The sequence below is a fragment of the Notechis scutatus genome, chromosome 1 (assembly GCF_049901735.1).
Source record: "Notechis scutatus isolate UNSWTSFEM ecotype Mainland chromosome 1, rNotScu1.2, whole genome shotgun sequence".
NCBI lineage: Eukaryota > Metazoa > Chordata > Lepidosauria > Squamata > Elapidae > Notechis > Notechis scutatus.
Window position 1 is genome coordinate 227,728,458 of NC_142009.1, and position 20,945 is coordinate 227,749,402.

Here is a 20,945-nt window from a genome sequence, read left to right on the forward strand (position 1 = left end):
TTACCAGGCTCAAATTTGTATTTCTCAGCCTGGACTATAAAACCTGCAGGGGTGTAGGCTTGGTCCAGCTAGTTTTAGGCAGAGAAACCCCATTTTGTTGAAAAACCTTCATATTGCTCCTACATGTTTTTCTTCTGGGGGCCTCTCATTCTTGGGCCTCATATCATTGCCTAAAATTCATGGAAAGCTAGTGATATCCTTTATCAAGGAACTGGAAGCAGGCCAACAGAGGCCTGCCTTCCCCTTCCCTCCAAGGCAAAGCGAAAGCAGCTCCGCCATTGGCTGAGCCACAGGGACAACAACTACACTCCACACGGGCTATTCCGGGTTGTGGGGCGACGAACTTCGCAGCTGGGCCGCCGTCTCCGCTTCTGCGTTCGCACGAGACGTTCCGGGCGCTGCTTGGAGGCCTCGGCGACTCGTGAGGACGCCGCCCGCCGCATTTTTCCTGGGTTTGGCTTCTCTTTCTCTTCCTTCATAGGAGGAAGCACCCCGGGGCTCAAAGCGGGGAGGGGGAATCTTCTTTCTTCTCGAGATTCTCAGCCATCCAGGTCCGGGGTTGTCCCAAAGTGGCTTTTTTCCCCTTTTTCCAGAGGCAGCTGGACTTTCTGGGTTGTTTTTTTCTTTGAAGACGTTTCGCTCCCCATCCAAGAAGCTTCTTCTGTTCTGACTGGATAGTGGGAGAGTGGAAGCCCCTCAGAGCCGAAGCAGCTTCTTGGATGAGGAGCAAGTCCAGTTCCCTCTTGGACAAAAAAAGCCCCTTTGGGTTCGCGACGTTGCTTTTCTCTCCCTCGAGGAAGGGAGCGAGCGAGAGGTTGGCTGGATCGGGTCCCCTGGGAATAAAACCTGGGCGCGGCTGTTGGCGAAGGAAAGCCTTCCTCGGGGCTGGGGGGGCAGAGCAGCTGACGGGGACCAGAGATGAAGGTCGGGAGGATCGGTCCCTCTGCTTTTCCCATCCTTCGCGGGTGATGAGGATGCTTGGGGACTGAGGGGCGTCCCGCTCGCAGGTGGGAACGGGACGCGGGAATCCTCTGCTCGAAAGCGGGCAGCTGGGGGTGAAGCGCAGCGGCTTCCGGAGGGAGGTTCAGGAACTGGAGCCGGGGCCGCCGGTCTAAGCCTCTCTGCTTCTCCTTCCCCTTCACTGGGAGCAGCCGGGGGAGACGCTATGAGCAGGAAACGACTCATCACCGATTCTTTCCAAGTGGTGAAAAAGGAAGGAGGCAGGGAAGAAAGAAAAGCGGCTCAGGCTCCGAGCCCACCGCAGGGTAAGCACTTCTGTGGGCTCCTTCCCCTGCTTTGGCCATTGGAATGGCTTGGTGGGGTGGATGGATTCCTCCGCTTCTTTACTCTTTCCACCCATGGCAGAAAACAAGCACTAGTCTCCGCCTCAGCGGGTTCAATGGGTGGATTTGCAAGCAGGCTAGAGCTCACAGAGCTGGAAAGAACCATAGAGGTCATCTAAGATCATTTTAGAGATCATTGTTTTGTGCCTGACATCCTGGCAGATGCTTCACCTGGGTAGATTTATTCAATTTCTATAGCTGCCCTTCCCAAACAATGGACTCTGCACAGTGAACGATAATAATTAGGTCCTTGGCCACCTCTTGGATAGCACCCCCAAATGCTACAGATACATAGTGGGGCAAGAAGAGTTCATGCAGTTTTTGAGACCATATTTATCTGATTCTCTGTTTTTGGTGGCCTGAAAAATGTCTTGGATGCTGCTTTGAGGTAAGTTTTTGTAAACTAGCTTGTAAATAGAAACAGATACATAAATAAATAAAATCTGGAAAGTTATGAAGTTCCATCTCCCACCTGCTTTAGGAATGCCTAATAGGGATCCCCCATGATTACCAATAGTTTAATGATACTAATGCAATTGAGATCTTATTTGGGAATTCCCCCCTTGCCCTAAATGAAAGTTGGAAAATTCTGGGAATTGACAACCATACATCTTAAAGTTGCCAAATTTGAGAAACACCGGTATAGATGGAAAGCTGCAAATATCATGGCTGTTACCATTTAGATTTTGGAATTGGCTACAGAGGAGATGGTAACACAATTGGTTAAGTGCCACCCTAAGCCCTCTATGCAAGGAAAAATACCAGCACTCCACCTATTTACACTAATGGGTTGGTTGCTTCTTAGATTCTGCTTAGTTCCTGCAGAATCTCATCTACAAGATATTGCACAACCTGATCAGCTGGAAATACTGAAGCAGTTTGATCTCAACTGGCAATATGGTCTGTGCAGTGGTAAGCATGTCTAGTTATCTATTGAAACCAAGTCCAAATACATATTGTGAAAGAAGTAAATGTTTGCCTTTTCTTTGCTGTTGTTTCCTTCCTGCCAAATTTTGAAGTATAATCTCATTTTAACAGATACTTACATAAATGGTGTATATCATATTGTGTTGCAGATGCATTGGATATTTGCAATAGATCAGCAATTATTTTTCCCAGTTATTTCTTGATCCAGTACAACATTGATTTAATAGTTATTGGGGAGTGAAGTAAGTCAACTAAAACTAAATAGCGATTCATTCCAAATATACATATTTTATTAACTCCCCAAACCAAATAGTTTTGTTAATAAAGTGTTATTATACAAATGCACTTGAATTGATGCAAATGATGTCTTTATGTTAGTTGTCCGGACTGCTATAGAAACAACAGACTAATATTTGGGGGTGAACAGCAACTAGAATTCTGTTGCATGCAAAATTTGCTGAATGGCGTTTTGTAAAATTGAGGCTTTAATGTAGCAGCAACAAAAATAACTACCCACTAAATTTACACTGTATAAATTAAGTGTTGTTGGGAGAGAAAGATTGGATATTTATCAGAAAGAATTGTATATACTCCAGAAAACAATGTCTTCTGTACTTAGCTTTGAATGATGGATTCAAGTACTAAATAGAGCTGAAGTATATACACTTCTACTGTAAAATAACATGCATGATGATAATGCCAGACAAACAATAGTAACATAGAAAAAAGGAACTCATAAACCATCCTCAGGCTCTCATAACCACAGTTGTCTCAGATAAACTGATTAGGAAGCTTCCTGCAGATACTACATTCTTGGATCACTTTCTTCTGCTGACAGGAATTACCCGTATGCAGCGCTGGGAACGAGCCAAATTCTTAGGACTCAATCCCCCTACAACTGTGCAGGATTTCTCCTGAAGTATAATAAGGACCCTTTTGTTATATATAGGTCAGTATATTTTATGTTTATACACTTTTCAGTCCATTGGTTTTTTGTTTTTTTTAAACAATCCATCAGGAAGAACAAAATTTTGAAAAATAGCATGGATTATTGAGTTAAATTCTGGTGTTACATTTTTTGTGAATAGGCCATAACTACCTCTCTAAAGAAAAGACTCAGATTCTAGAAAAGTGAGAGATATAAGGTAAACCAGAAGAAAATTTCCAGCCATTCACTTTGAGAATATAGAATTTATGCAGGAACAAGGCTATGATTCTTTCCTTGAAGCTCAAGTATCCGTGGCTTGTATTATACTAGAGTTGTTAGTAACAAAGACATATGCTGACTTCATGAGAAAAACATCAGTTAGGATCAGCAAGGATAGGAGTCAGAACAAAGACTGCAATTCGGGTATGTCTTTTCTTCAAGACAACATCTACCACAAGCAATGTGAAATGTATTCAAGCAAGGAAGCTTAATTCCTTCCGTATTTATAGCCTTCACATTTATAGTCATGTATTTAGAGCAGTGAAGTAACCTATGACACCCATATCAGAGGTGACATGCCAACAACAAACCAGCATCGCCAACAACTGTTCTTGAAAGCATGCTCCATTCTGACACAATTTTTGGAGCTTGAGGAGGCTGCATGAGAATCAATGTATTCTCACACAGCTGCCAAACCATCCGAAAATGAGTTTTTTTCATTTTTTTGTAATTATTTAATGTTTCTTTGTATAATATATAGTCCCACATGAATGGGCTGTATTTTTAATAAACAAACAAATAAATAATATAAAGAAGTGTTTCTCTTTTGTTTGAGGGGCAATGACCTACCAGCAGAGTCAAAGTTATTTTCCAAATTTTTGATACACTGAGCCCAAAACGATCACCACCGCTGCTTTAGAGCTATATGTAACCTTTACAAAGCTAAAAAGAGATTAAAAATGGACCCTTCCATCCAAGTACTGATTGCCTCCTAACTTTCTTGGCTGCTTCAGTGCTATAGGATTAAATGCACTATCAGGACCCAACACTAAGATGGTGATGAGAATTTCAAGAGGTCCCAGATATGGTCTCCCTCCTCCTCTGCTTTGGCCAAGAACATGCTAGCTTTGAAAGTTGAGAGCTGTGGGACAAGAGCTGACTCCACATGGAAAATTGGCTTTAAGTTGACCATAAAATTGTGTCTGCCACAAAGGATGCTGTTGTGTCACAGAAGACAGCCAAGCCCATTCCAGCTGCTTGGCAAGGGGATGGAGTGGCCATGTGAAAAGTCAACCCTGACAGTAACCATGCTCCAAATTTCTTTCTTGTAGCTTGTGGCATGAATATACCCTCTGAAAAGAACAACTGTTGCTACCTGAAACATCCATACCATTTGGATGTTTCCATCATTCCTGTAGAGAATGCTGCTTTGCAGTGGTGGTAAGGGTCTTATAGGCATGAGAATGCCTAAAAAGAACTTGATTAAAGTAATAAATAAGCCAATGGTAGACATACCTGGTAAGATAAATGAAGACAGGAGTTGAAAATTACAGAAACTATGATAAAATCATGACAAGACATTAATTAAAAACTTTAATAAAATCATAAGACATCTGCAGTTGTTCATGAAAGCTTTGTAAAATTGAAGAAATCTTCAACTTATAGATAGCTTCCCCAGTCTTTTATCTGTGTGTTTCATTTTTTCTCACAAGAGATGGGACCTTACATTTTTCACAGATGAATAACCATCCTCTTAGTTTTCGCAAGGTTAGATTTAGAGAGAGAGAGCATTTGAGAGAGAGAGACAGAGGTGATAGAGATAGAATGGAAGATAGATGATAGATAGATAAGATAGACAGACAGACAGACAGACAGACAGATAGATAGATATTGATATAGACAAATAGGATGTTAAGAAAATACAAATTAATGTGACATAAGAAAAAGAGAAATTAAAAATGTAAGAAAGGGAAAAATAAAAGAACGTAGTAAAGAAAAAAGACACAAATATGTAGCTTCCAATTAATACCATTTCTCTAGTTAACATAGTCAATTTGGCCATTTCAGCAGATTCCATCAGCTTCACCATCCATTCCTCCATTGTGGGTAAAGTTGAAATTTTTCACCTTTGTGCATATGATAGTCTTAATGCAGTCATATGTAAAAACGAAGCTCCATATTTTTTTCCTAGCTTCATATCCATCAATTTCAAAAGAAAAGTCTCTGGTTTCAATTGTAGATGCATTTTTAAAATCTTGTTTTATTATATGCATTGAGTGCAAAATTTTCTGGCTTTTTTACATGACCATCAAGCATGAAAAAATGTCTCTTGTTGTTTACATTTCCAGTGTATGTTTAAAGAACTAGCCAATTTTTCTGGTGATATGTACCAAAAAATATAACATGATACTTTGTTCTTATAAAAAAATATTTTTAAGACTATAGAAATAATAAATTTCAATACTTTCAATCCATATTGTTGGGGGAAAATAGTGCTAAGACATACATTTTTCTTACCAGCCACTTTTGGAACGATTTGGGGGAATGGTTAGATATTAGAATTATGTGCAAGTAAAATGAATAATTAAATTGGAATGTGATGTTGCTTCCCTGCAATAAAATCACTAATAATCAATGTTTACTCACCACTAACTCAATTTTTTAAGCACTCAAAAAGGCAGACGAAACCTTTCAGTTTAAATGCCCAAGTTCAAATTATGATATTAAAAAAAAAAAATCAGAAGGAGATTCACAAAATGAGATCATGGTGATTCTAGGAACAGTATTATTATTTTTTTACCAAGGTGACTTTAAAAAATATTTTAATGATCATTTTTCAATCAAGCAAAATTGTTATACCATTTTTGTTTTGTTTTGCCTTCATGATATTTTGTACCTGTTCTCCCAGAATTCAAGAATTCCTATTCAACCTGAGTAACATTTAAAACAAAGGTCTTCAAACTCAACAGCTTTAAGACTTGTGGACTTCAACTCCCAGAATTCCTGAGCTAACATGATTGGAGGAAGAATTCTGGGAGTTGAAGTCCACAAGTCTTAAAGCTGTTGAGTTTGAAGAGCCCTGATTTAAAATGATGGGCAAATTTATGGAAAATTCCAAACAATTGGTTGAATTTCATTCAGTGGAAATAAAACTTGCTTTAACCAGTTTATAGATACTATAGTTACATCCTGCACCATGAGATGAGACACGATAACAAAATCTTTACTTAATATGAGACAATGTCCTAGTAGAATTGTCAATTTCAGTCAACACCGATAGTTGCATTTTCAGAAGCCGGTGGGAGCAGTAATTGCTTTAGACAAATTTTCCCAATCTTTCCGCCTTTGCAGACCAGCCCCTGGGGGGGGAGGGGATGATTCTGGGCTAGTGGCGAGCAAACATGGATGGGTGTGTGCAGCTCCATTTGAGTGAGCAGCGTTGAAGGTGTGCCCATCGCTCGGGCAAATGGAGGGTGCACACATGCATTTGCCTGCTGCCCGCGCAAGTGGAACATACACAAATGCACTTGTTCGCTACACGTGCTGAAACCATTATACAAAGATCCCAATCTGGATGTCGACCGTGGAAGCTATGGTATACCCGAATGTCTTAGATCTGGATAAGATAGTGAGCTATAAAGAGCTATTGATGAACAAGGGAAATTAAAATCTAAGCAGGAGCTGGTGTCACAAGGAATACAAGTAGATTGGTGGCCGTATCTACAGATACAAACTAGATATAAGAAAGACATAGAACAGTGTGGGATATATTTGGACCAACAAGAATTGGATAAAATTCTACAGGGGCCAGAGAGAAAAATGATCACCAAAATGTATAAGTATTTGTTAAGATACAAATTTGAAGAAGAAACTGTGAAGGAAACAACGATAACCTGCGCCAAAAACTTTGGATATAGTATTAACTTGGAAGATTGGGAAAACCTATGAAAAATAAACTATAAATTAACTCTATCAGCAACCTATAAGGAGAACTTATATAAAGTGTTTTATCGCTCGCCAGCAAGACTTGCAAAAATGTTTCCCAATAATTCAGCAAGCTGTTGGAAATGCGGCTATGAGCAGGGAACCTACTGTCATATGTGGTGAACCTGCCCAATAGCAAAAGTATATTGGTGGAAAATTACAAATTCGCTAAAAGAAATTACAAAAGTTAAAACTGAACTGAAACCAGAGATATTTTTATTAGGAATTCTAAAACAAAAAATTAGTAAAAAAATCATTATATATTATACTTCATAGTATATTAACAGCAGGAAAGCTTGCCTTTGCCCAAAATTGGAAATGTGAAAATACTCCCCCTGACTTTATGATTATAAAGAAAACTTCGGAATGGACAGGTTGTCATTGGAACTTAAAAACAAAGAGGAGTCAAGAGTACTATGAAATCTGGAATTTATGGTACAGTTGGTTGGAAGGTAGACATGAAATGAACAAAACAAAGTCAAATAAAAAGGTATGATGGAAATTAGTAACATTATATGCAATTATGTTTGTGGTATACAATTAGATGAAACCCTGTGATATATATTAATGTAATAAGTGTGAATGATTATTCTACATAAGTTGAGAGATGTCAGATGGAGTGAACACTGTCTTGCTCATGTTGCAATGAGTGGAATGTTTGGTTTTATTGTATTTGTATAAATTTGTTTAATAAAGCATTTTTCTAAAAATAAAAAATAAAGGCAAATGGCATTGGCATTGCCACTGAAAATGGTTGCCTTGAACCATTCCCCAAAGCGTGCGAAGCCTTAAGGAATAGATAGGATTGCCCCAGTGGCCCAGGACTTCCCTGGGCCACTGGGGCAATCGTATCCATTCCCTAAGGCTTCGCACGCTTTGGGGAATGGCGTGAGGTGACCATTTTTAATGGCAGCAGCTGTGCTAGGGTTGAGGTTAAGGCTCAGGCCTCTAATCTCTGGCTAGGTTTGACATTGCCATTCTTTGTGGGGAGGTGACTCATCACCAGACTCAAGTGAGGCATTTTCTAAATGTTTGACATATTCAGCTCAAAAGGTTTGCCATCACTGTTTCCAAGAGTTCTATTTTCATTCATTGAGAGCTATTCTTGGTTCTTGTGATTCTTTTCAGACTTAATTTTGAATATATCCAAAGCAGTCCCTTAAATCCAAGGTTCAAATTTACTCCTAACCTCTCAGTCTAATGAAGCCAATATTGGTGCCACTGATTTTAGAAGGGAAAATGCAGTAGGCTATTTCAGGTGATCTGGAGTGAACAAAAACACATAGTTTGTCAAAGACAAGAGATGGAAGCCCTGACTAATTAAAAGTTTCTTCTGGTTCTGGTTCTCTGGCAGAACTGACCCATATAAGGCAAAATCTTTAGCCTGCAACTTCCTGCCTAGAGCCTGCACCACTCTTTTCATATGACCTTTTCCCTGGTATTCAGGAAGAGTGTAGGCATGGGTCATACACCCAATGGCATCACTTAGGCACCAGGCAACCGGCTGCCCTTTCTGATCTAGGAGGCAAGCATTTGGGAAGACCTCAATCAGGCTCCTGAGGTAGCGCAGGCTCCGATCATTGCTTGCAAAAGCCCAGGTGTCATTGACCAGAGGTGCATCAGATGGGCTGAGTGTCCCCAGGTGGAGGGGCTCACTTCTGAGCCTGAAAGGAAAGAAAAAGCAATTGTCATGCCCCAATTAGCATCTGATTCCGAGGGAGAGGTGGAACAGCTGACGGGGAGTGGGAGTGTGGCTCCGGTGGTTGTGGAGGAAACTGGGGAAGGGCACAGGCCAGCTGGGCATTCAGGGGAAGACCCAGGCCCACCCCCTCTTCATCCTAGGGCACACAGGGAAGAATGGATAAGGGAGCAATGTGGTTTACGGGGGGGGAGGAAAGGGCCCTGATCCCCTTCATGGGCTGCAGCTGGGAAGACTGTTTAAAAGGCAAAGTTGCTGGAAGCAAAGCGTGCATTATCTTTGTCGAGACTTATGTGGGTTTTGGCATCCTCCCAACTGTGTATCCCTCATTATCTTTTGGTAGTCTGCAAGTTATCCTGGTTTGTTGTGTTAATTACTTCAGCTTAGTGTGTGTTGTTGTTTTTATTTCTACTTTATCTGTATTTTGGGTTTGGGCTGCTTTTCTTTCCTTTGTAGAATGTTTTTGGAAGAGTTTGATCTCCCGCCAAGGATAATTGAACCTTGGGGGCCAAGTTGGAGGCATTAAAGGGAATTTATCTACTTTGGTGACTTTGTTATTTTTGTGCCACGCCCCGGGTCATCACAGCAGTAGTGAAGGTGGAACAGAAAGAGAGCATCCCACCCATTGGGAAAAAATATTTGCTCACACCCAGCAAAACAAAAGAGAAATTATAGTCTCAGAATTTTCCAGTATTTGAAATACACATATCTCAGTTATTCTGAAATATCCCCCTAACAGTCTCTTGAAAGTGCAAGGATACTTTTTCTGTTTAAAACATCATATCTTTTACATAATTGCTTTCGGAGAAACCAGTGGAGCAGTAATCAGTGGTGGGATTCCAAAATTTTTACTACCAGTTCTGTGGGCATGGCTTGGTGGGTGTGGCAGGGAAAGGATACTGTAAAATCTCCAGTCAGAGGTGGTATTTGCTGGTTCTCTGAACTACTCAAAATTTCTGCTACCGGTTTTCCAGAACTGGTCAGAACCTGCTGAATATCACCTGTGGAGCAGTTGTATTCAGTGAATTTTTCCAAGTCTAATCCTGGCTCTCTATTACATATTGTTCATTCCACACCTTCCAAGTTGGCAGAGAATGAGAAATTCTCCACTATCACCACTGGGGCTCTCTCTCTATATAGCCTCAGTGGTTTTGTATATATATATGTATTCCAGTGGTGATAGTGGAGAAATATATATATACACTGCTCAAAAAAAATAAAGGGAACACTTAAACAACACAATCCAAGTCAATCACACTTCTGTGAAATCAAACTGTCCACTTAGGTAGAAACACTGATTGACAATCAATTTCACATGCTGTTGTGCAAATGGAATAGACAACAGGTGGAAAGCAGAGGCAGTTAGCAAGACATCCCCAATAAAGGAGTGGTTCTGCAGGTGGTGACCACAGACCACTTCTCAGTTCCTATGCTTTCTGGCCGATGGTTTGGTCACTTTTGAATGCTGGCGGTGCTTTCACTCTAGTGGTAGCATGAGACGGAGTCTACAACCCACACAAGTGGCTCAGGTAGTGCAGCTCATCCAGGATGGCACATCAATGCGAGCTGTGGCAAGAAGGTTTGCTGTATCTGTCAGTGTAGTGTCCAGAGCATGGAGGCGCTACCAGGAGACAGGCCAGTACATCAGGAGATGTGGAGGAGACCGTAAGAGGGCAACAACCCAGCATCAGGACCGCTACCTCCGCCTTTGTGCAAGGAGGGACAGGAGGAGCACTGCCAGAGCCCTGCAAAATGACCTCCAGCAGGCCACAAATGTGCATGTGGCTGCTCAAACGGTCAGAAACAGACTACATGAGGGTGGTATGAGGGCCCAACGTCCACAGGTGGGGGTTGTGCTTACAGCCCAACATCATGCAGGATGTTTGGCATTTGCCAGAGAACACCAAGATTGGCAAATTCGACACTGGCGCCCTGTGCTCTTCACAGATGAAAGCAGGTTCATACTGAGCACATGTAACAGACGTGACAGAGTCTGGAGACGCTGTGGAGAACGTTCTGCTGCCTGCAACATCCTCCAGCATGACCAGTTTGGCAGTGGGTCAGTAATGGTGTGGGGTGGCATTTCTTTAGGGGGCCGCACAGTCCTCCATGTGCTCGCCAGAGGTAGCCTGACTGCCATTAGGTACTGAGATGAGATCCTCAGACCCCTTGTGAGACCATATGCTGGTGCGGTTGGCCCTGGGTTCCTCCTAATGCACAACAATGCTAGACCTCATGTGGCTGGAGTGAAGGCAAGATGAAGGCATTGATGCTATGGACTGGCCCGCCCGTTCCCCAGAGCTGAATCCAATTGAGCACATCTGGGACATCATGTCTCGCTCCATCCACCAACGCCACGTTGCACCACGGACTGTCCAGGAGTTGGGGGATGCTTTAGTCCAGGTGTGGGAGGAGATCCCTCAGGAGACCATCTGCCACCTCATCAGGAGCATGCCCAGACGTTGTAGGGAGGTCATACAGGCACATGGAGGCCACACACACTACTGAGCCTCATTTTGACTTGTTTTAAGGACATTACATCAAAGTTGGATCAGCCTGTAGTGTTTTTTATCACTTTAATTTTGAGTGTAACTCCAAATCCAGACCTCCATGGGTTGCTAAATTTGATTTCCATTGATAATTTTTGTGTGATTTTGTTGTCAACACATTCAACTATGTAATGAACAAAGTATTTAATAAGAATATTTCATTCATTCAGATCTAGGATGTCTTATTTTTGTGTTTCCTTTATTTATTTATATTTATATTATTTATATTTATATTTATATTAATATTATTTATATTATTTATATTTATATTTATATTATTTATATTTATATTATTTATATTTATATTATTTATATTTATATTTATATTTATATTTATATTTATATTTATATTTATATATATATATATATATATATATATATATATATATATATATATATATATATATATTCACTCTGAGAAGCACAGACCTGAAGACACAAGCCTGAAGATGATGAATGAGACTTCATCGAAACGTTGCCTAGATACCTCCAATCTTACGCGGGAGAAAACCCGAATAACCAAAGATCCAGCTTTGTTCGGGTATTTTCCCACGTCATAGTAGTGGTGCTGAAACATAATAGAGACCCAGAAGATGAACAGACCTATGGAACAGCTGTCCTGCCCTACATAAGAGGTACTACAGACAAAATTAGTAAGGTACTACACAGACATCACATCAAGACTGCCTTCAAAACAGACAGAAAAATAGCAGCCATCCTTAGCAACCCAAAAGATAAAATTGACCTGGAAAACCAAGGCATATACTGAAGTCCCCTGTGCGTCATGCCCAGCCACATACATTGGACAGACCAATAGAAGAATAAGTACCCGCCTGGATGAACACAAAAATGCAGTCAAAAAGCTGGAACACACTTCCTCACTAGTCCAACACATGGAAGCCACAGGTCATAGCATCAACTTCAATGGCACCAAAACCCTAGCCACTATAGAAAACCCTAGCCACAGAATCATCAGAGAAGCCATAGAGATTGAAAAAAAGACCAGAAAGCATGAATAGAAGAGATGATTCCACCAGGCTGTCAATCATTTGGAAGCCTGCACTCACAAACAAAAAAATCTCCACACCACAAGCCAGGCAAACACCTGGGCACAAACAGATCCCCCCCTGATACCTCCAGCTCAAACACATCCCAACCAGGCACCCAGATGAAACCCAGCTTCCTAACTAATGATAGCCGTCCATTTACCCGAAGCCAAGCTGCACTAAAGGCCTCCAATAAAGTAACACAATGCTGCCAGCTAATCAAGATACAAAAAGAGCCAAAAAACAGACAGAAGATATTAGAGACACTAATCAAGCAGAACACAGCAAACTCCGAGACCAATAAACACAGACCAAGACTCCCAACCAATCAGGATGAAGAAAAAACCATTCTGGCACAGCAATAGGCTGCCCCAAATTTAAATCTGAAACCACTGTAAAAGTCTGACTCACAGACGGACACAATACAGAAGCCTGATGATGGCAGATGAGATTCTGCTGAAACGTTGCTACAACTTTAAAAGCACCACTACTATGATGTGGGAAAATACCCGAACAAAGCTGAATGCCATACATGTAAGTACCCGCAAAAACTATTCAGCTTTATTCGGGTATTTTCCCACGTCATTATAGTTGTGCTTTTAAAGTTGTGCTTTTAAAGAACAAAGCTGAATACCATACATGTAAGTACCGGAGAAAACTTAACATTTATATATATATACTCTTAAGATTAAGAGATACTCTTAATCTTACACGGGAAAAGACCCGAACACACCTAGACCTGCGTGTGTGTGTGTGTATCTATCTATATCTCTATATCTCTCTCTATATATATCTATATATTAAACAAATAAATGAAATACCCCTAGTTTTCTACAGAGGATATGATTAGTAATGAAACTGCCAGAAATCCTTAGTTTCATTACAGAATTCCATATAATCGCATGGAATCAAATCCCCTTAGACCCCGGACCAAACGGTTCCCTTAGAAAGAGAGTACGATCACTCACTGGTTCTGACATAACATGGCTGCATCTGGGTGCAGCGCTGCTTGGTAGAAGTAGGGCTCTGTGTGGACACGTCTAACCTCTGCTATGTCTTTCACAGCCTGATAGAGCCCATCCTGGAGACCTGCGTAGAATGGAAACATCACAGGATACCAAACTGAGGTTCAGATTGAAACTTTATCTTCTCTCTGTTCCTGATTCTCTGCAACTGGGTGGCACAGAAACATTTCCCAGCCAGTGGTGGGATTCAGCCTGTTCGGACCAGTTCGGGCAAACCGCTATTTACGATTTTGTACCACCAGACTTGAAATTCTAGAACTAGAAAACCTTGAATTACGCCGTCTTCGGTCTGACTTAAGCATGGTATATAAAATCATACATTGCAATGTCCTACCTGTCAGTGAATACTTCAGCTTCAACCATAACAACACAAGAGCACACAATAGATACAAACTCAAAGTAAACCGCACCAAACTTGATTGCAGGAAATACGACTTCAGCAATAGAGTGGTCAATGTCTGGAATACTCTACCCGACTCTATAGTCTCTTCCCCAAACCCCAAAAACTTTAACCTTAGACTGTCTACTATTGACCTCACCCCTTTCCTAAGAGGTCTGTAGGGGCGTGCATAAGCGCACCAACGTGCCTACCGTCCCTGTCCTATTGTTTCTCCTATTCTTTTATTTTTCATATATGTACCCATTTCATGTATTCACAACTATGTATACTCTTATACTTATTATCTTGTAAACAATTGGCAAATCAAATAAATAAATAAATAAATAAATAAACCGGCAAATCTCACCATTCGCTTCACCCCACCCAATCACTCCTCATCCCATCCCATCTGCTCGCCTGGCATAGCTGCTGCTGCTCTTGGTCTGACTCCCTCTCTTGTCTAGACTACACAGTCTCTGAGGGACAAACAGCTTGCCTGCCTTCGGCTGCATCCCTCAGTGCTCTCCACACAGCCCAGCTGAGCTGCTCTGATCTGCCTGGGTGAGTGACTGCAAGCAGCGAGGCCCAAATCCCGGCCAAACTGCCTCCCACATGGCCCAGCCAGCTTGACTGGTTTCCACGCTCACACAGCACTCTCTGCACAACCCAGCTGAGCGCCCAGATCACCCTGGGAGAGCCTGCAAGCAGCAAGGCCTGAATCCTGGCTTAGCTGCCTCCCACAACACCCAGCCGGCTTGCTTGCCTTCCCCTCCGTCCCCGAGGCCCAGTCCACTTGCCTGCTTTCCCTGCTGCCTTCCCCACAGTCTCCGAGGCCCAGTGCCCTTGCCTGGCAAGCAATGGATGCTGCAGAGACAGATATCCTACATACCATTCCAAGCCCCTCCCCCCCTTGGGCTGACAAAATAAAAGGGTGGGGCTATGTAAGAAATAGCCCTGTCCCTGCAGCATCAGTCATGTGACTGAGTGGGCGTGGCCAACTCAACGTCATTCAATGTCACTCAGCAAGGTGCCGCCCCGCCTTGCCATGAGAGACATCGAGTTGGCCATGCCCATTCAGTTACATGACCCCCCCCGCAATGACCATGCCCATTCAGTTGATGCTCACCCAACCAATCACTAGGAGAACCAGTTGTTAAATTACTTGAATCCCATCACTGATTCCCAGCCACAAGGAAATGGTGGTGATGACAGAAATGGGGAGTGACATAAGCTTATAGATTTTTCCTCTTTGGCTACCATGTGGTAGATTCGAGGGAACAACCAGGTTTTTGGCACTTTCCAAAATCTCCTAAGGTTGGAAAAGAAATTGCTAGAGCCCAGGCCTTGCCTTGCAGCTGGAAGGCTTTGTCCCAGTCTACGGCATCTTTGTTTTCCAGGAGGGTTCTGCAGGCATCTTCCTCCCGATAGAAAGCAGCATGCAGGTTGGCATAATAATCCCTGTTGTCCTTCACCACCTGCAAGAAGTGGGACAAAGACCAGGATTAGAGCACGTGGCAGACACCATGTGGAGGAATTGGTGAGTTGGTGAGGTCAGGCCAACTTGGAAGAGGGATATAAAAAAAACAAGGCAAAGGAAAAGTGCTACAGCACCCCCTGAATGTATTTTGTGCCCTAGATGCCTATGTTTCTTGTGGGGTTCCCCCCCCCCCTGTCCCCATTTTGCTGTAATTTCCTACCTCCTTCCGTGGTCGGGTAAGAACAGCTTTAAATTCTGGCCAAGAGTCCACCACGACTTCATGTTGAGCTGGGTTTCCACGATTGATGTGCATCACTGCCCCACAGACCTTAAATTAAAAAGAGGGTCAGGCAGTCCTAGTGCAGGAGAGATTGTGCTTTTCCTCTCATGTCATTCATCAAAAGGTTGGGGGAGGGTGGGTCTGGGGCAGAAGTGAGCAATCTCTGATTGGCTGAATCAGAAGCCACCCAAAGTCTGTTAAGGGCCAAATACTAAGATGGGTGAGTTGTAGGAATTCACTGTCTCATTGAAAGGTCAGTTGGTTTTTCGATTTTCTGTAGCAGGGGAAGTCAGCAAAAAGAGATTCTTTTGTTTATGCTGCTGCAAGTACACTTATTTTTGAACTTTATGGGTTTTGCACAGCAGTGGGATCCTACCTGTTCCACTACCGGGTCGGTGATTGCGTGTGCGTGCACACACACACCTAACACGTGCACAGCTTTCCACACACCAGCTGAGCGGCAATCAGCTGAGAGGATGAAGTGCAGGGGTAGGTGAGAGGGCCTTTCCCCCCTCTCAGCTTATCATGGGAGGCTTTTTTTTAAAAAAACTATTGGTTCGGCTGAACTGGGCTGAACCAGTAACATACCACCACTGATTTTGCATTTGCAGATGTGGTTAAAGGAAAAGTAGACTTGAATGTGAAATGACTTCATGGCTGGCACCAGATTTAATTATTCATTTAGAAATATAATAGGTGCAGTTTTCTCCAAATTCCCAGTAAATAGGGAAACACCAGCTCTTATATTCACACGGAGACAGGAGAAGCATTAAACAAGGGATTACCAGCAGTGTTTCGGGGAGGCCCTTCCGCAACACACCCTCCAGCAGCTGCAGCTTGGAAGAGCAGGTCAGGATCAGCATGGCTGGCCAGGTCGAGGGTGCCCCGCAGGTCCCACCCAGGCGTCTTTTGGCGAGCAAACTGGAAGGGAGAAAAGAAGCAAAATGGCATCAACTCTTGATGAACCACCTTCCCTGCCTGCTGGAGACCAAGTGGATGAAATGGTCTCTGTCAGTGACGCAAATTCTCACAAAAAGTTTTCCTGATCAACTATAGGTTGAATGCACTTAATCACAGAATTATGTACTGTGTGAACTGGAAAGGATTCTCACTTTGATTTTTTTTAAAAAGATCATACTGCATGTGAAAGTCTTCCAATATTTATAGCTTAATTCCTTTAATCATTCCTCATAGGTAATGTTTTCCAGACTCCTTGCCAGCCTAAAAGTTGTCCTTTGAACTATCTCCCATTTCTCTCTCCTCCTTTTAAAAAAACATCGAACAGAATCTCAAGTGCAGCCTTGTCCCTGCAGAATATACGGGACAATTTCCTTCCTGTGGGTTGGGCACATTGGTTCCTTTCTTAGGCAGCCGCATCCTCTGTTGGCTTTCCTGGGTGTTGCATCCCAGTGTTTGCTTGTGTCCAGCCAGTTGTCTGTCTGGTACCCTAGATCCTTCTCACGAGCTCTGCTGTCATGCCAGGGTTCCCAAATCCTCTGCCTATGCATTTCATTTTTCCCATCAGAGATAGGACCTTGCATTTGTCATTGATGAATAACAATCCGCTTAGATTTGACAGGGTTTCAGCTTTTTACCATGTAATATTGAATTATGGTGTTTGCCCTGTGATTAGCTATTAAACCCCCTCCTTGTTCATGTCCTTAAAAAAATCCGACGAACATCTCCCTCCTTCCCTCCTCTTGCACCTTCTCCGTGGTTGATCCATTTGTTAACTAGGGCTCTGTGAACCCATCTGAAATTTCCTTCAAAATGAATGCAGATCCTGGGATGTGATTGCTGTTGCTGTTGCAGATCAAAAATAAAGGAGTTACTCTGGCACTCCTTGCTTTTGACAAATCTTTAGTGGTCTGTAAATTTCCTGACTCCTCTGTCTTTTGCTCCTTCAACACTAATTTAGCTATTCTAGCATCTTCCAAGTTTTTTGGTTTGCAGTTGTGGGATTTCTTTGGTCAGCTCCTTTCAACCCTGGGATAATTCACCTGCCCCTAAAGATTTAATTTCAGGTAGCATTTGGGGATCATATTATATCTTTATCAGCCCTTAACTGTATTCCCTATGTTTCTTCAATCAGGTTAGGAAGAGCATTATTTTTCTAGCTGTTACTATTCTTCCATTTTCTATAGACAACACCCCCAAACTTGCCTTGACTCTGCATTTTTAATATCAGTGCACTAAATTACACTCTTTCAGTTTCAATAACACCATTGCAGTTGGCGTTTCTGTCCACCACTTTCTACTCTTTGTTTCTTTTTTTCTGGCTATCTCCTTTTCACTTCTCATTCTATGGGTACACAGTTCAGCCATTGTTTACAATTTCATATGTTCTCTTCCAACATTCTTAAAAAGCAAAATTCCCCCTATGATTGACAATCGGAGTGCAACATCTTTAAGTCTTATTGTTATTATCATATGAAATCTCATTAAACATTAAATTTGTGCATTCTAAAATTATAACATTCAAATTTCTAGTATCTATTTTATATCATGTAAATCTCATCATTCAGACTCTGCTTGGTACTTCCCCTTGAAAATGTAAAAAGAAGAATTCTAAAAACATAGCAAAAACAATATATATATAAAAACATTAGTAAACAAAATAGTTATTCAAATTCATTCTAGTACTGGTATGAGCCTTGTAAATCTTTATTTTCAATATTTATCAATTTTTGAGTACAATTGAAATGTTTCCCTCCCTTCTTCATTATTACATTAATTGTTAATAAGCATACCATTGGATAGTCATACAGTTTTATCTTATAAATTATTTACTATTAATAAGCAAAATAATTATTCAAATTCATTCTAGTAACTGGTATAAATTTCCTTATAAATCTTTCACATTCCTTTTCAATATTTTATCAATCTTTAGAAACAATTACAATGTTTCCCTCTCTTCTTTATTATTGCATTAATTATTAATAAACATACCATTACACAACAATACCATTTTATCTCATAGATTATTTACTTATTTCATTTCTAACTCATTACAGTATTCTACTGTCACAACACTATCTTTTGTACCTTTGCAGAATCCTCACTTTTTACTTAATTTAGCCATTGTCTGTGTTTTCTAGCTGAGCAAATACCTTTAATTCTAGTACGTTTCCCCTTTTTCTTTATTTCCTGCTTTTGTCCCTCATAAGTTCTTCCCCTTCAGGTGGCACTCCATTTTTTCATTATTCCAAGTCTCACCCTTTTGCCTCCACTCTTCTCCTTTTTAGGGCTTTAAAATGACCAAAAAAATATATATCTTTATTCTCCTTTTAACACTTAGATTTCAGCTTAAAGTTGCCTATTAGTGTCAAAATAGATTAACATAGATTTCTTTCCATACCATTTGTAATTGTCAATATGAAGGTAAAAAAAGGGTTTTTAACCTCCTTTTCTCTCTCCTTCATCACTTACAAATCTTCTTTCAGAAGTATCCCTCTAAGTACTTTTAGATTCAGGGTACCTTGCTTAGGTGTTCTCTGTTGTTTAGCCAGGTCTGTCCTGCTTTCCTCTTTGTCTTCCTCCTGCACAATCTTATCCAGTCGGGTTCTTCTTTGAGGTGGCCATTTCTGACCACTGCTGCAACCGCCTTCGGGAAAGGGAGTTTAGACCAGCCAAGGAGGAGAGATGTGGCTCCCCTCCATTCGGCTAGCAATCTCCCCACTCTTCACCACCTTTACAAGGGGTGGCTTCATCCCCAAATCAAAAGGATCGGGGCGCTCCAGTGGCGAGCACAGATCGAAACCATGCATGGTTGCAGATTTCGGTCTATCGCTGAAGAAACCCAAACTGGAAGTCCTAGATTTTGTTTTTTATCCCCAAAGGCAATCTCTCTGAAGCGTTTTTTCATCCTTTAGGGTTTTAAGTGATAGTATGCTGTCCATTTTTAAAAGGCTCCATTCACATTTACTTTCCTGAAGTCTAACATCGGTTTCCAGTCACTTATAAGGTAATTTGATTACATTATCTATACGTTTTCATGTATTTTGTACTAAATAATTGGTGCAACAGTAGCTAAGAAGGTTTTCAGTATAAGATTTTTCTGAAGAAAAGGCTGCAATGAAACTTCTATGAAACTGTAATGCTTACTTGCAAAAGGACACACCTGGCTGAGAGGAGGAAGAAGAAGGAGGCAGAAGAGAAGGCAGAATTCAATTATGGAGGGATTCGAAGGGCACATGACACCATCCTTGCTTGGTTATCCAGTCAATCTTTTTATTCCTGAAAAATGAACCATTAACAGGATGGTACTTTGTCCTTTGAGGTCAAACACGATAGCTTGTTTTTCTATGACTGACATTCACCAGCCATCTTTTCACTTAGCTTGTACAGTAGTCCTCAACTTATGACCACAACTGAGCCCATAATTTATGTTGCTATGTAAGACATATGTTAAGTGAGTTTTGCCCTATTTTACAACCTTTTTTGCCACAGTTGTTAAGCAAATCACTGCAGCTACTAAGTTAGTAAGATGGTTGTTAAGTGAATCTGGCTTCCCCATTGGCTTTGCTTAGGAGAAGGTCGCAAAAGGTGATCCCATAACCCGGCACACTGCAACTGTCATAAGTAGCAGTCAGTTGCCAAGCATCTTAATTTTGATCCATGACTCTGGGATGCTGCAATGGTCGTAAGTGTGAAAAACACTCATAAGCCAGTTTTTTTCTGTCCTGTTGTAACTTTGAATGGTCACTAAATGAACTGTGGTAAGTCGAGGACTAATTATATTCCATTTTTATTTTACTATAATGTTTTTCTCAAGTGAGGGTGGCTGAGACTGAATCGTAATTCAGAAAGACAGAAAGGCATTTTGAATAGCAAAGTTTCATAATGAGTAATCATATCTGCTAATGAATTTGGCCCCAATCACTTCTTAGAATATGTGGCATCCTAGATGCACTCCTTGGTTCTCAGATGTTCTTTTCATACAGAATACATTACGTTTAGTTTAGAGGTGATTCCTTTCACCATATTTTGGGGATCAGGAAAACCTCTTGGACCAGTTTTCAAGGTAAAAACAACAACACACCTTTATTTAGAACAAATGTGATTGAGTGGAACATTTATTGTGATAATGTTAATTTTTCGACTAGAGAAGGGTGACTTAAGCATATTCCCTCAATGCATGTACATTGCCTGGTATGGTAGGGGATTTTGGTCCATGGCAGTGATGGCTAACCTTTTCGGCACAGAGTGCCAAAAGCGCACATGCGCGCACATCCCCAAAGTTCAATGCACATGCACCCCCACACACATGGACCCCATCCCCAGTGCATTTGCTCTGGCCCTGTGCATA

At 41.5% G+C, this 20,945-nt stretch overlaps 1 protein-coding gene and 1 long non-coding RNA gene across 4 annotated transcripts; one reads left to right on the forward strand and one right to left on the reverse strand.

Annotated features, from left to right (window-relative positions):
* Positions 1-271: 271 nt before the first annotated feature.
* Positions 272-5,640, forward strand: LOC148133214 (uncharacterized). 2 transcript variants are annotated; one of them, XR_015746601.1, is made up of 4 exons: positions 272-452; positions 1,152-1,265; positions 3,109-3,219; positions 4,530-5,640. It is a non-coding gene; the product is annotated as an uncharacterized LOC148133214 (long non-coding RNA). The 2 variants fall into 2 exon arrangements; XR_015746600.1 differs by having other exon boundaries at positions 276-452; positions 3,109-5,640.
* A 1,954-nt stretch (positions 5,641-7,594) lies between these two features.
* LOC148133215 (glycine N-acyltransferase-like protein 3) lies at positions 7,595-16,668 on the reverse strand. 2 transcript variants are annotated; one of them, XM_087950478.1, is made up of 5 exons: positions 16,458-16,668; positions 15,578-15,685; positions 15,229-15,355; positions 13,445-13,565; positions 7,595-8,846 (listed from the first exon to the last, which is right to left on the reverse strand). In XM_087950478.1, the coding sequence occupies exons 2-5, from the start codon at positions 15,668-15,670 to the stop codon at positions 8,432-8,434; spliced, it is 756 nt and encodes a 251-aa protein (XP_087806604.1). In that variant the 5' UTR covers positions 15,671-15,685; positions 16,458-16,668; the 3' UTR covers positions 7,595-8,431. The 2 variants fall into 2 exon arrangements, with proteins under 2 accessions (XP_087806604.1, XP_087806603.1); XM_087950477.1 differs by having other exon boundaries at positions 16,423-16,668.
* Positions 16,669-20,945: the final 4,277 nt, after the last annotated feature.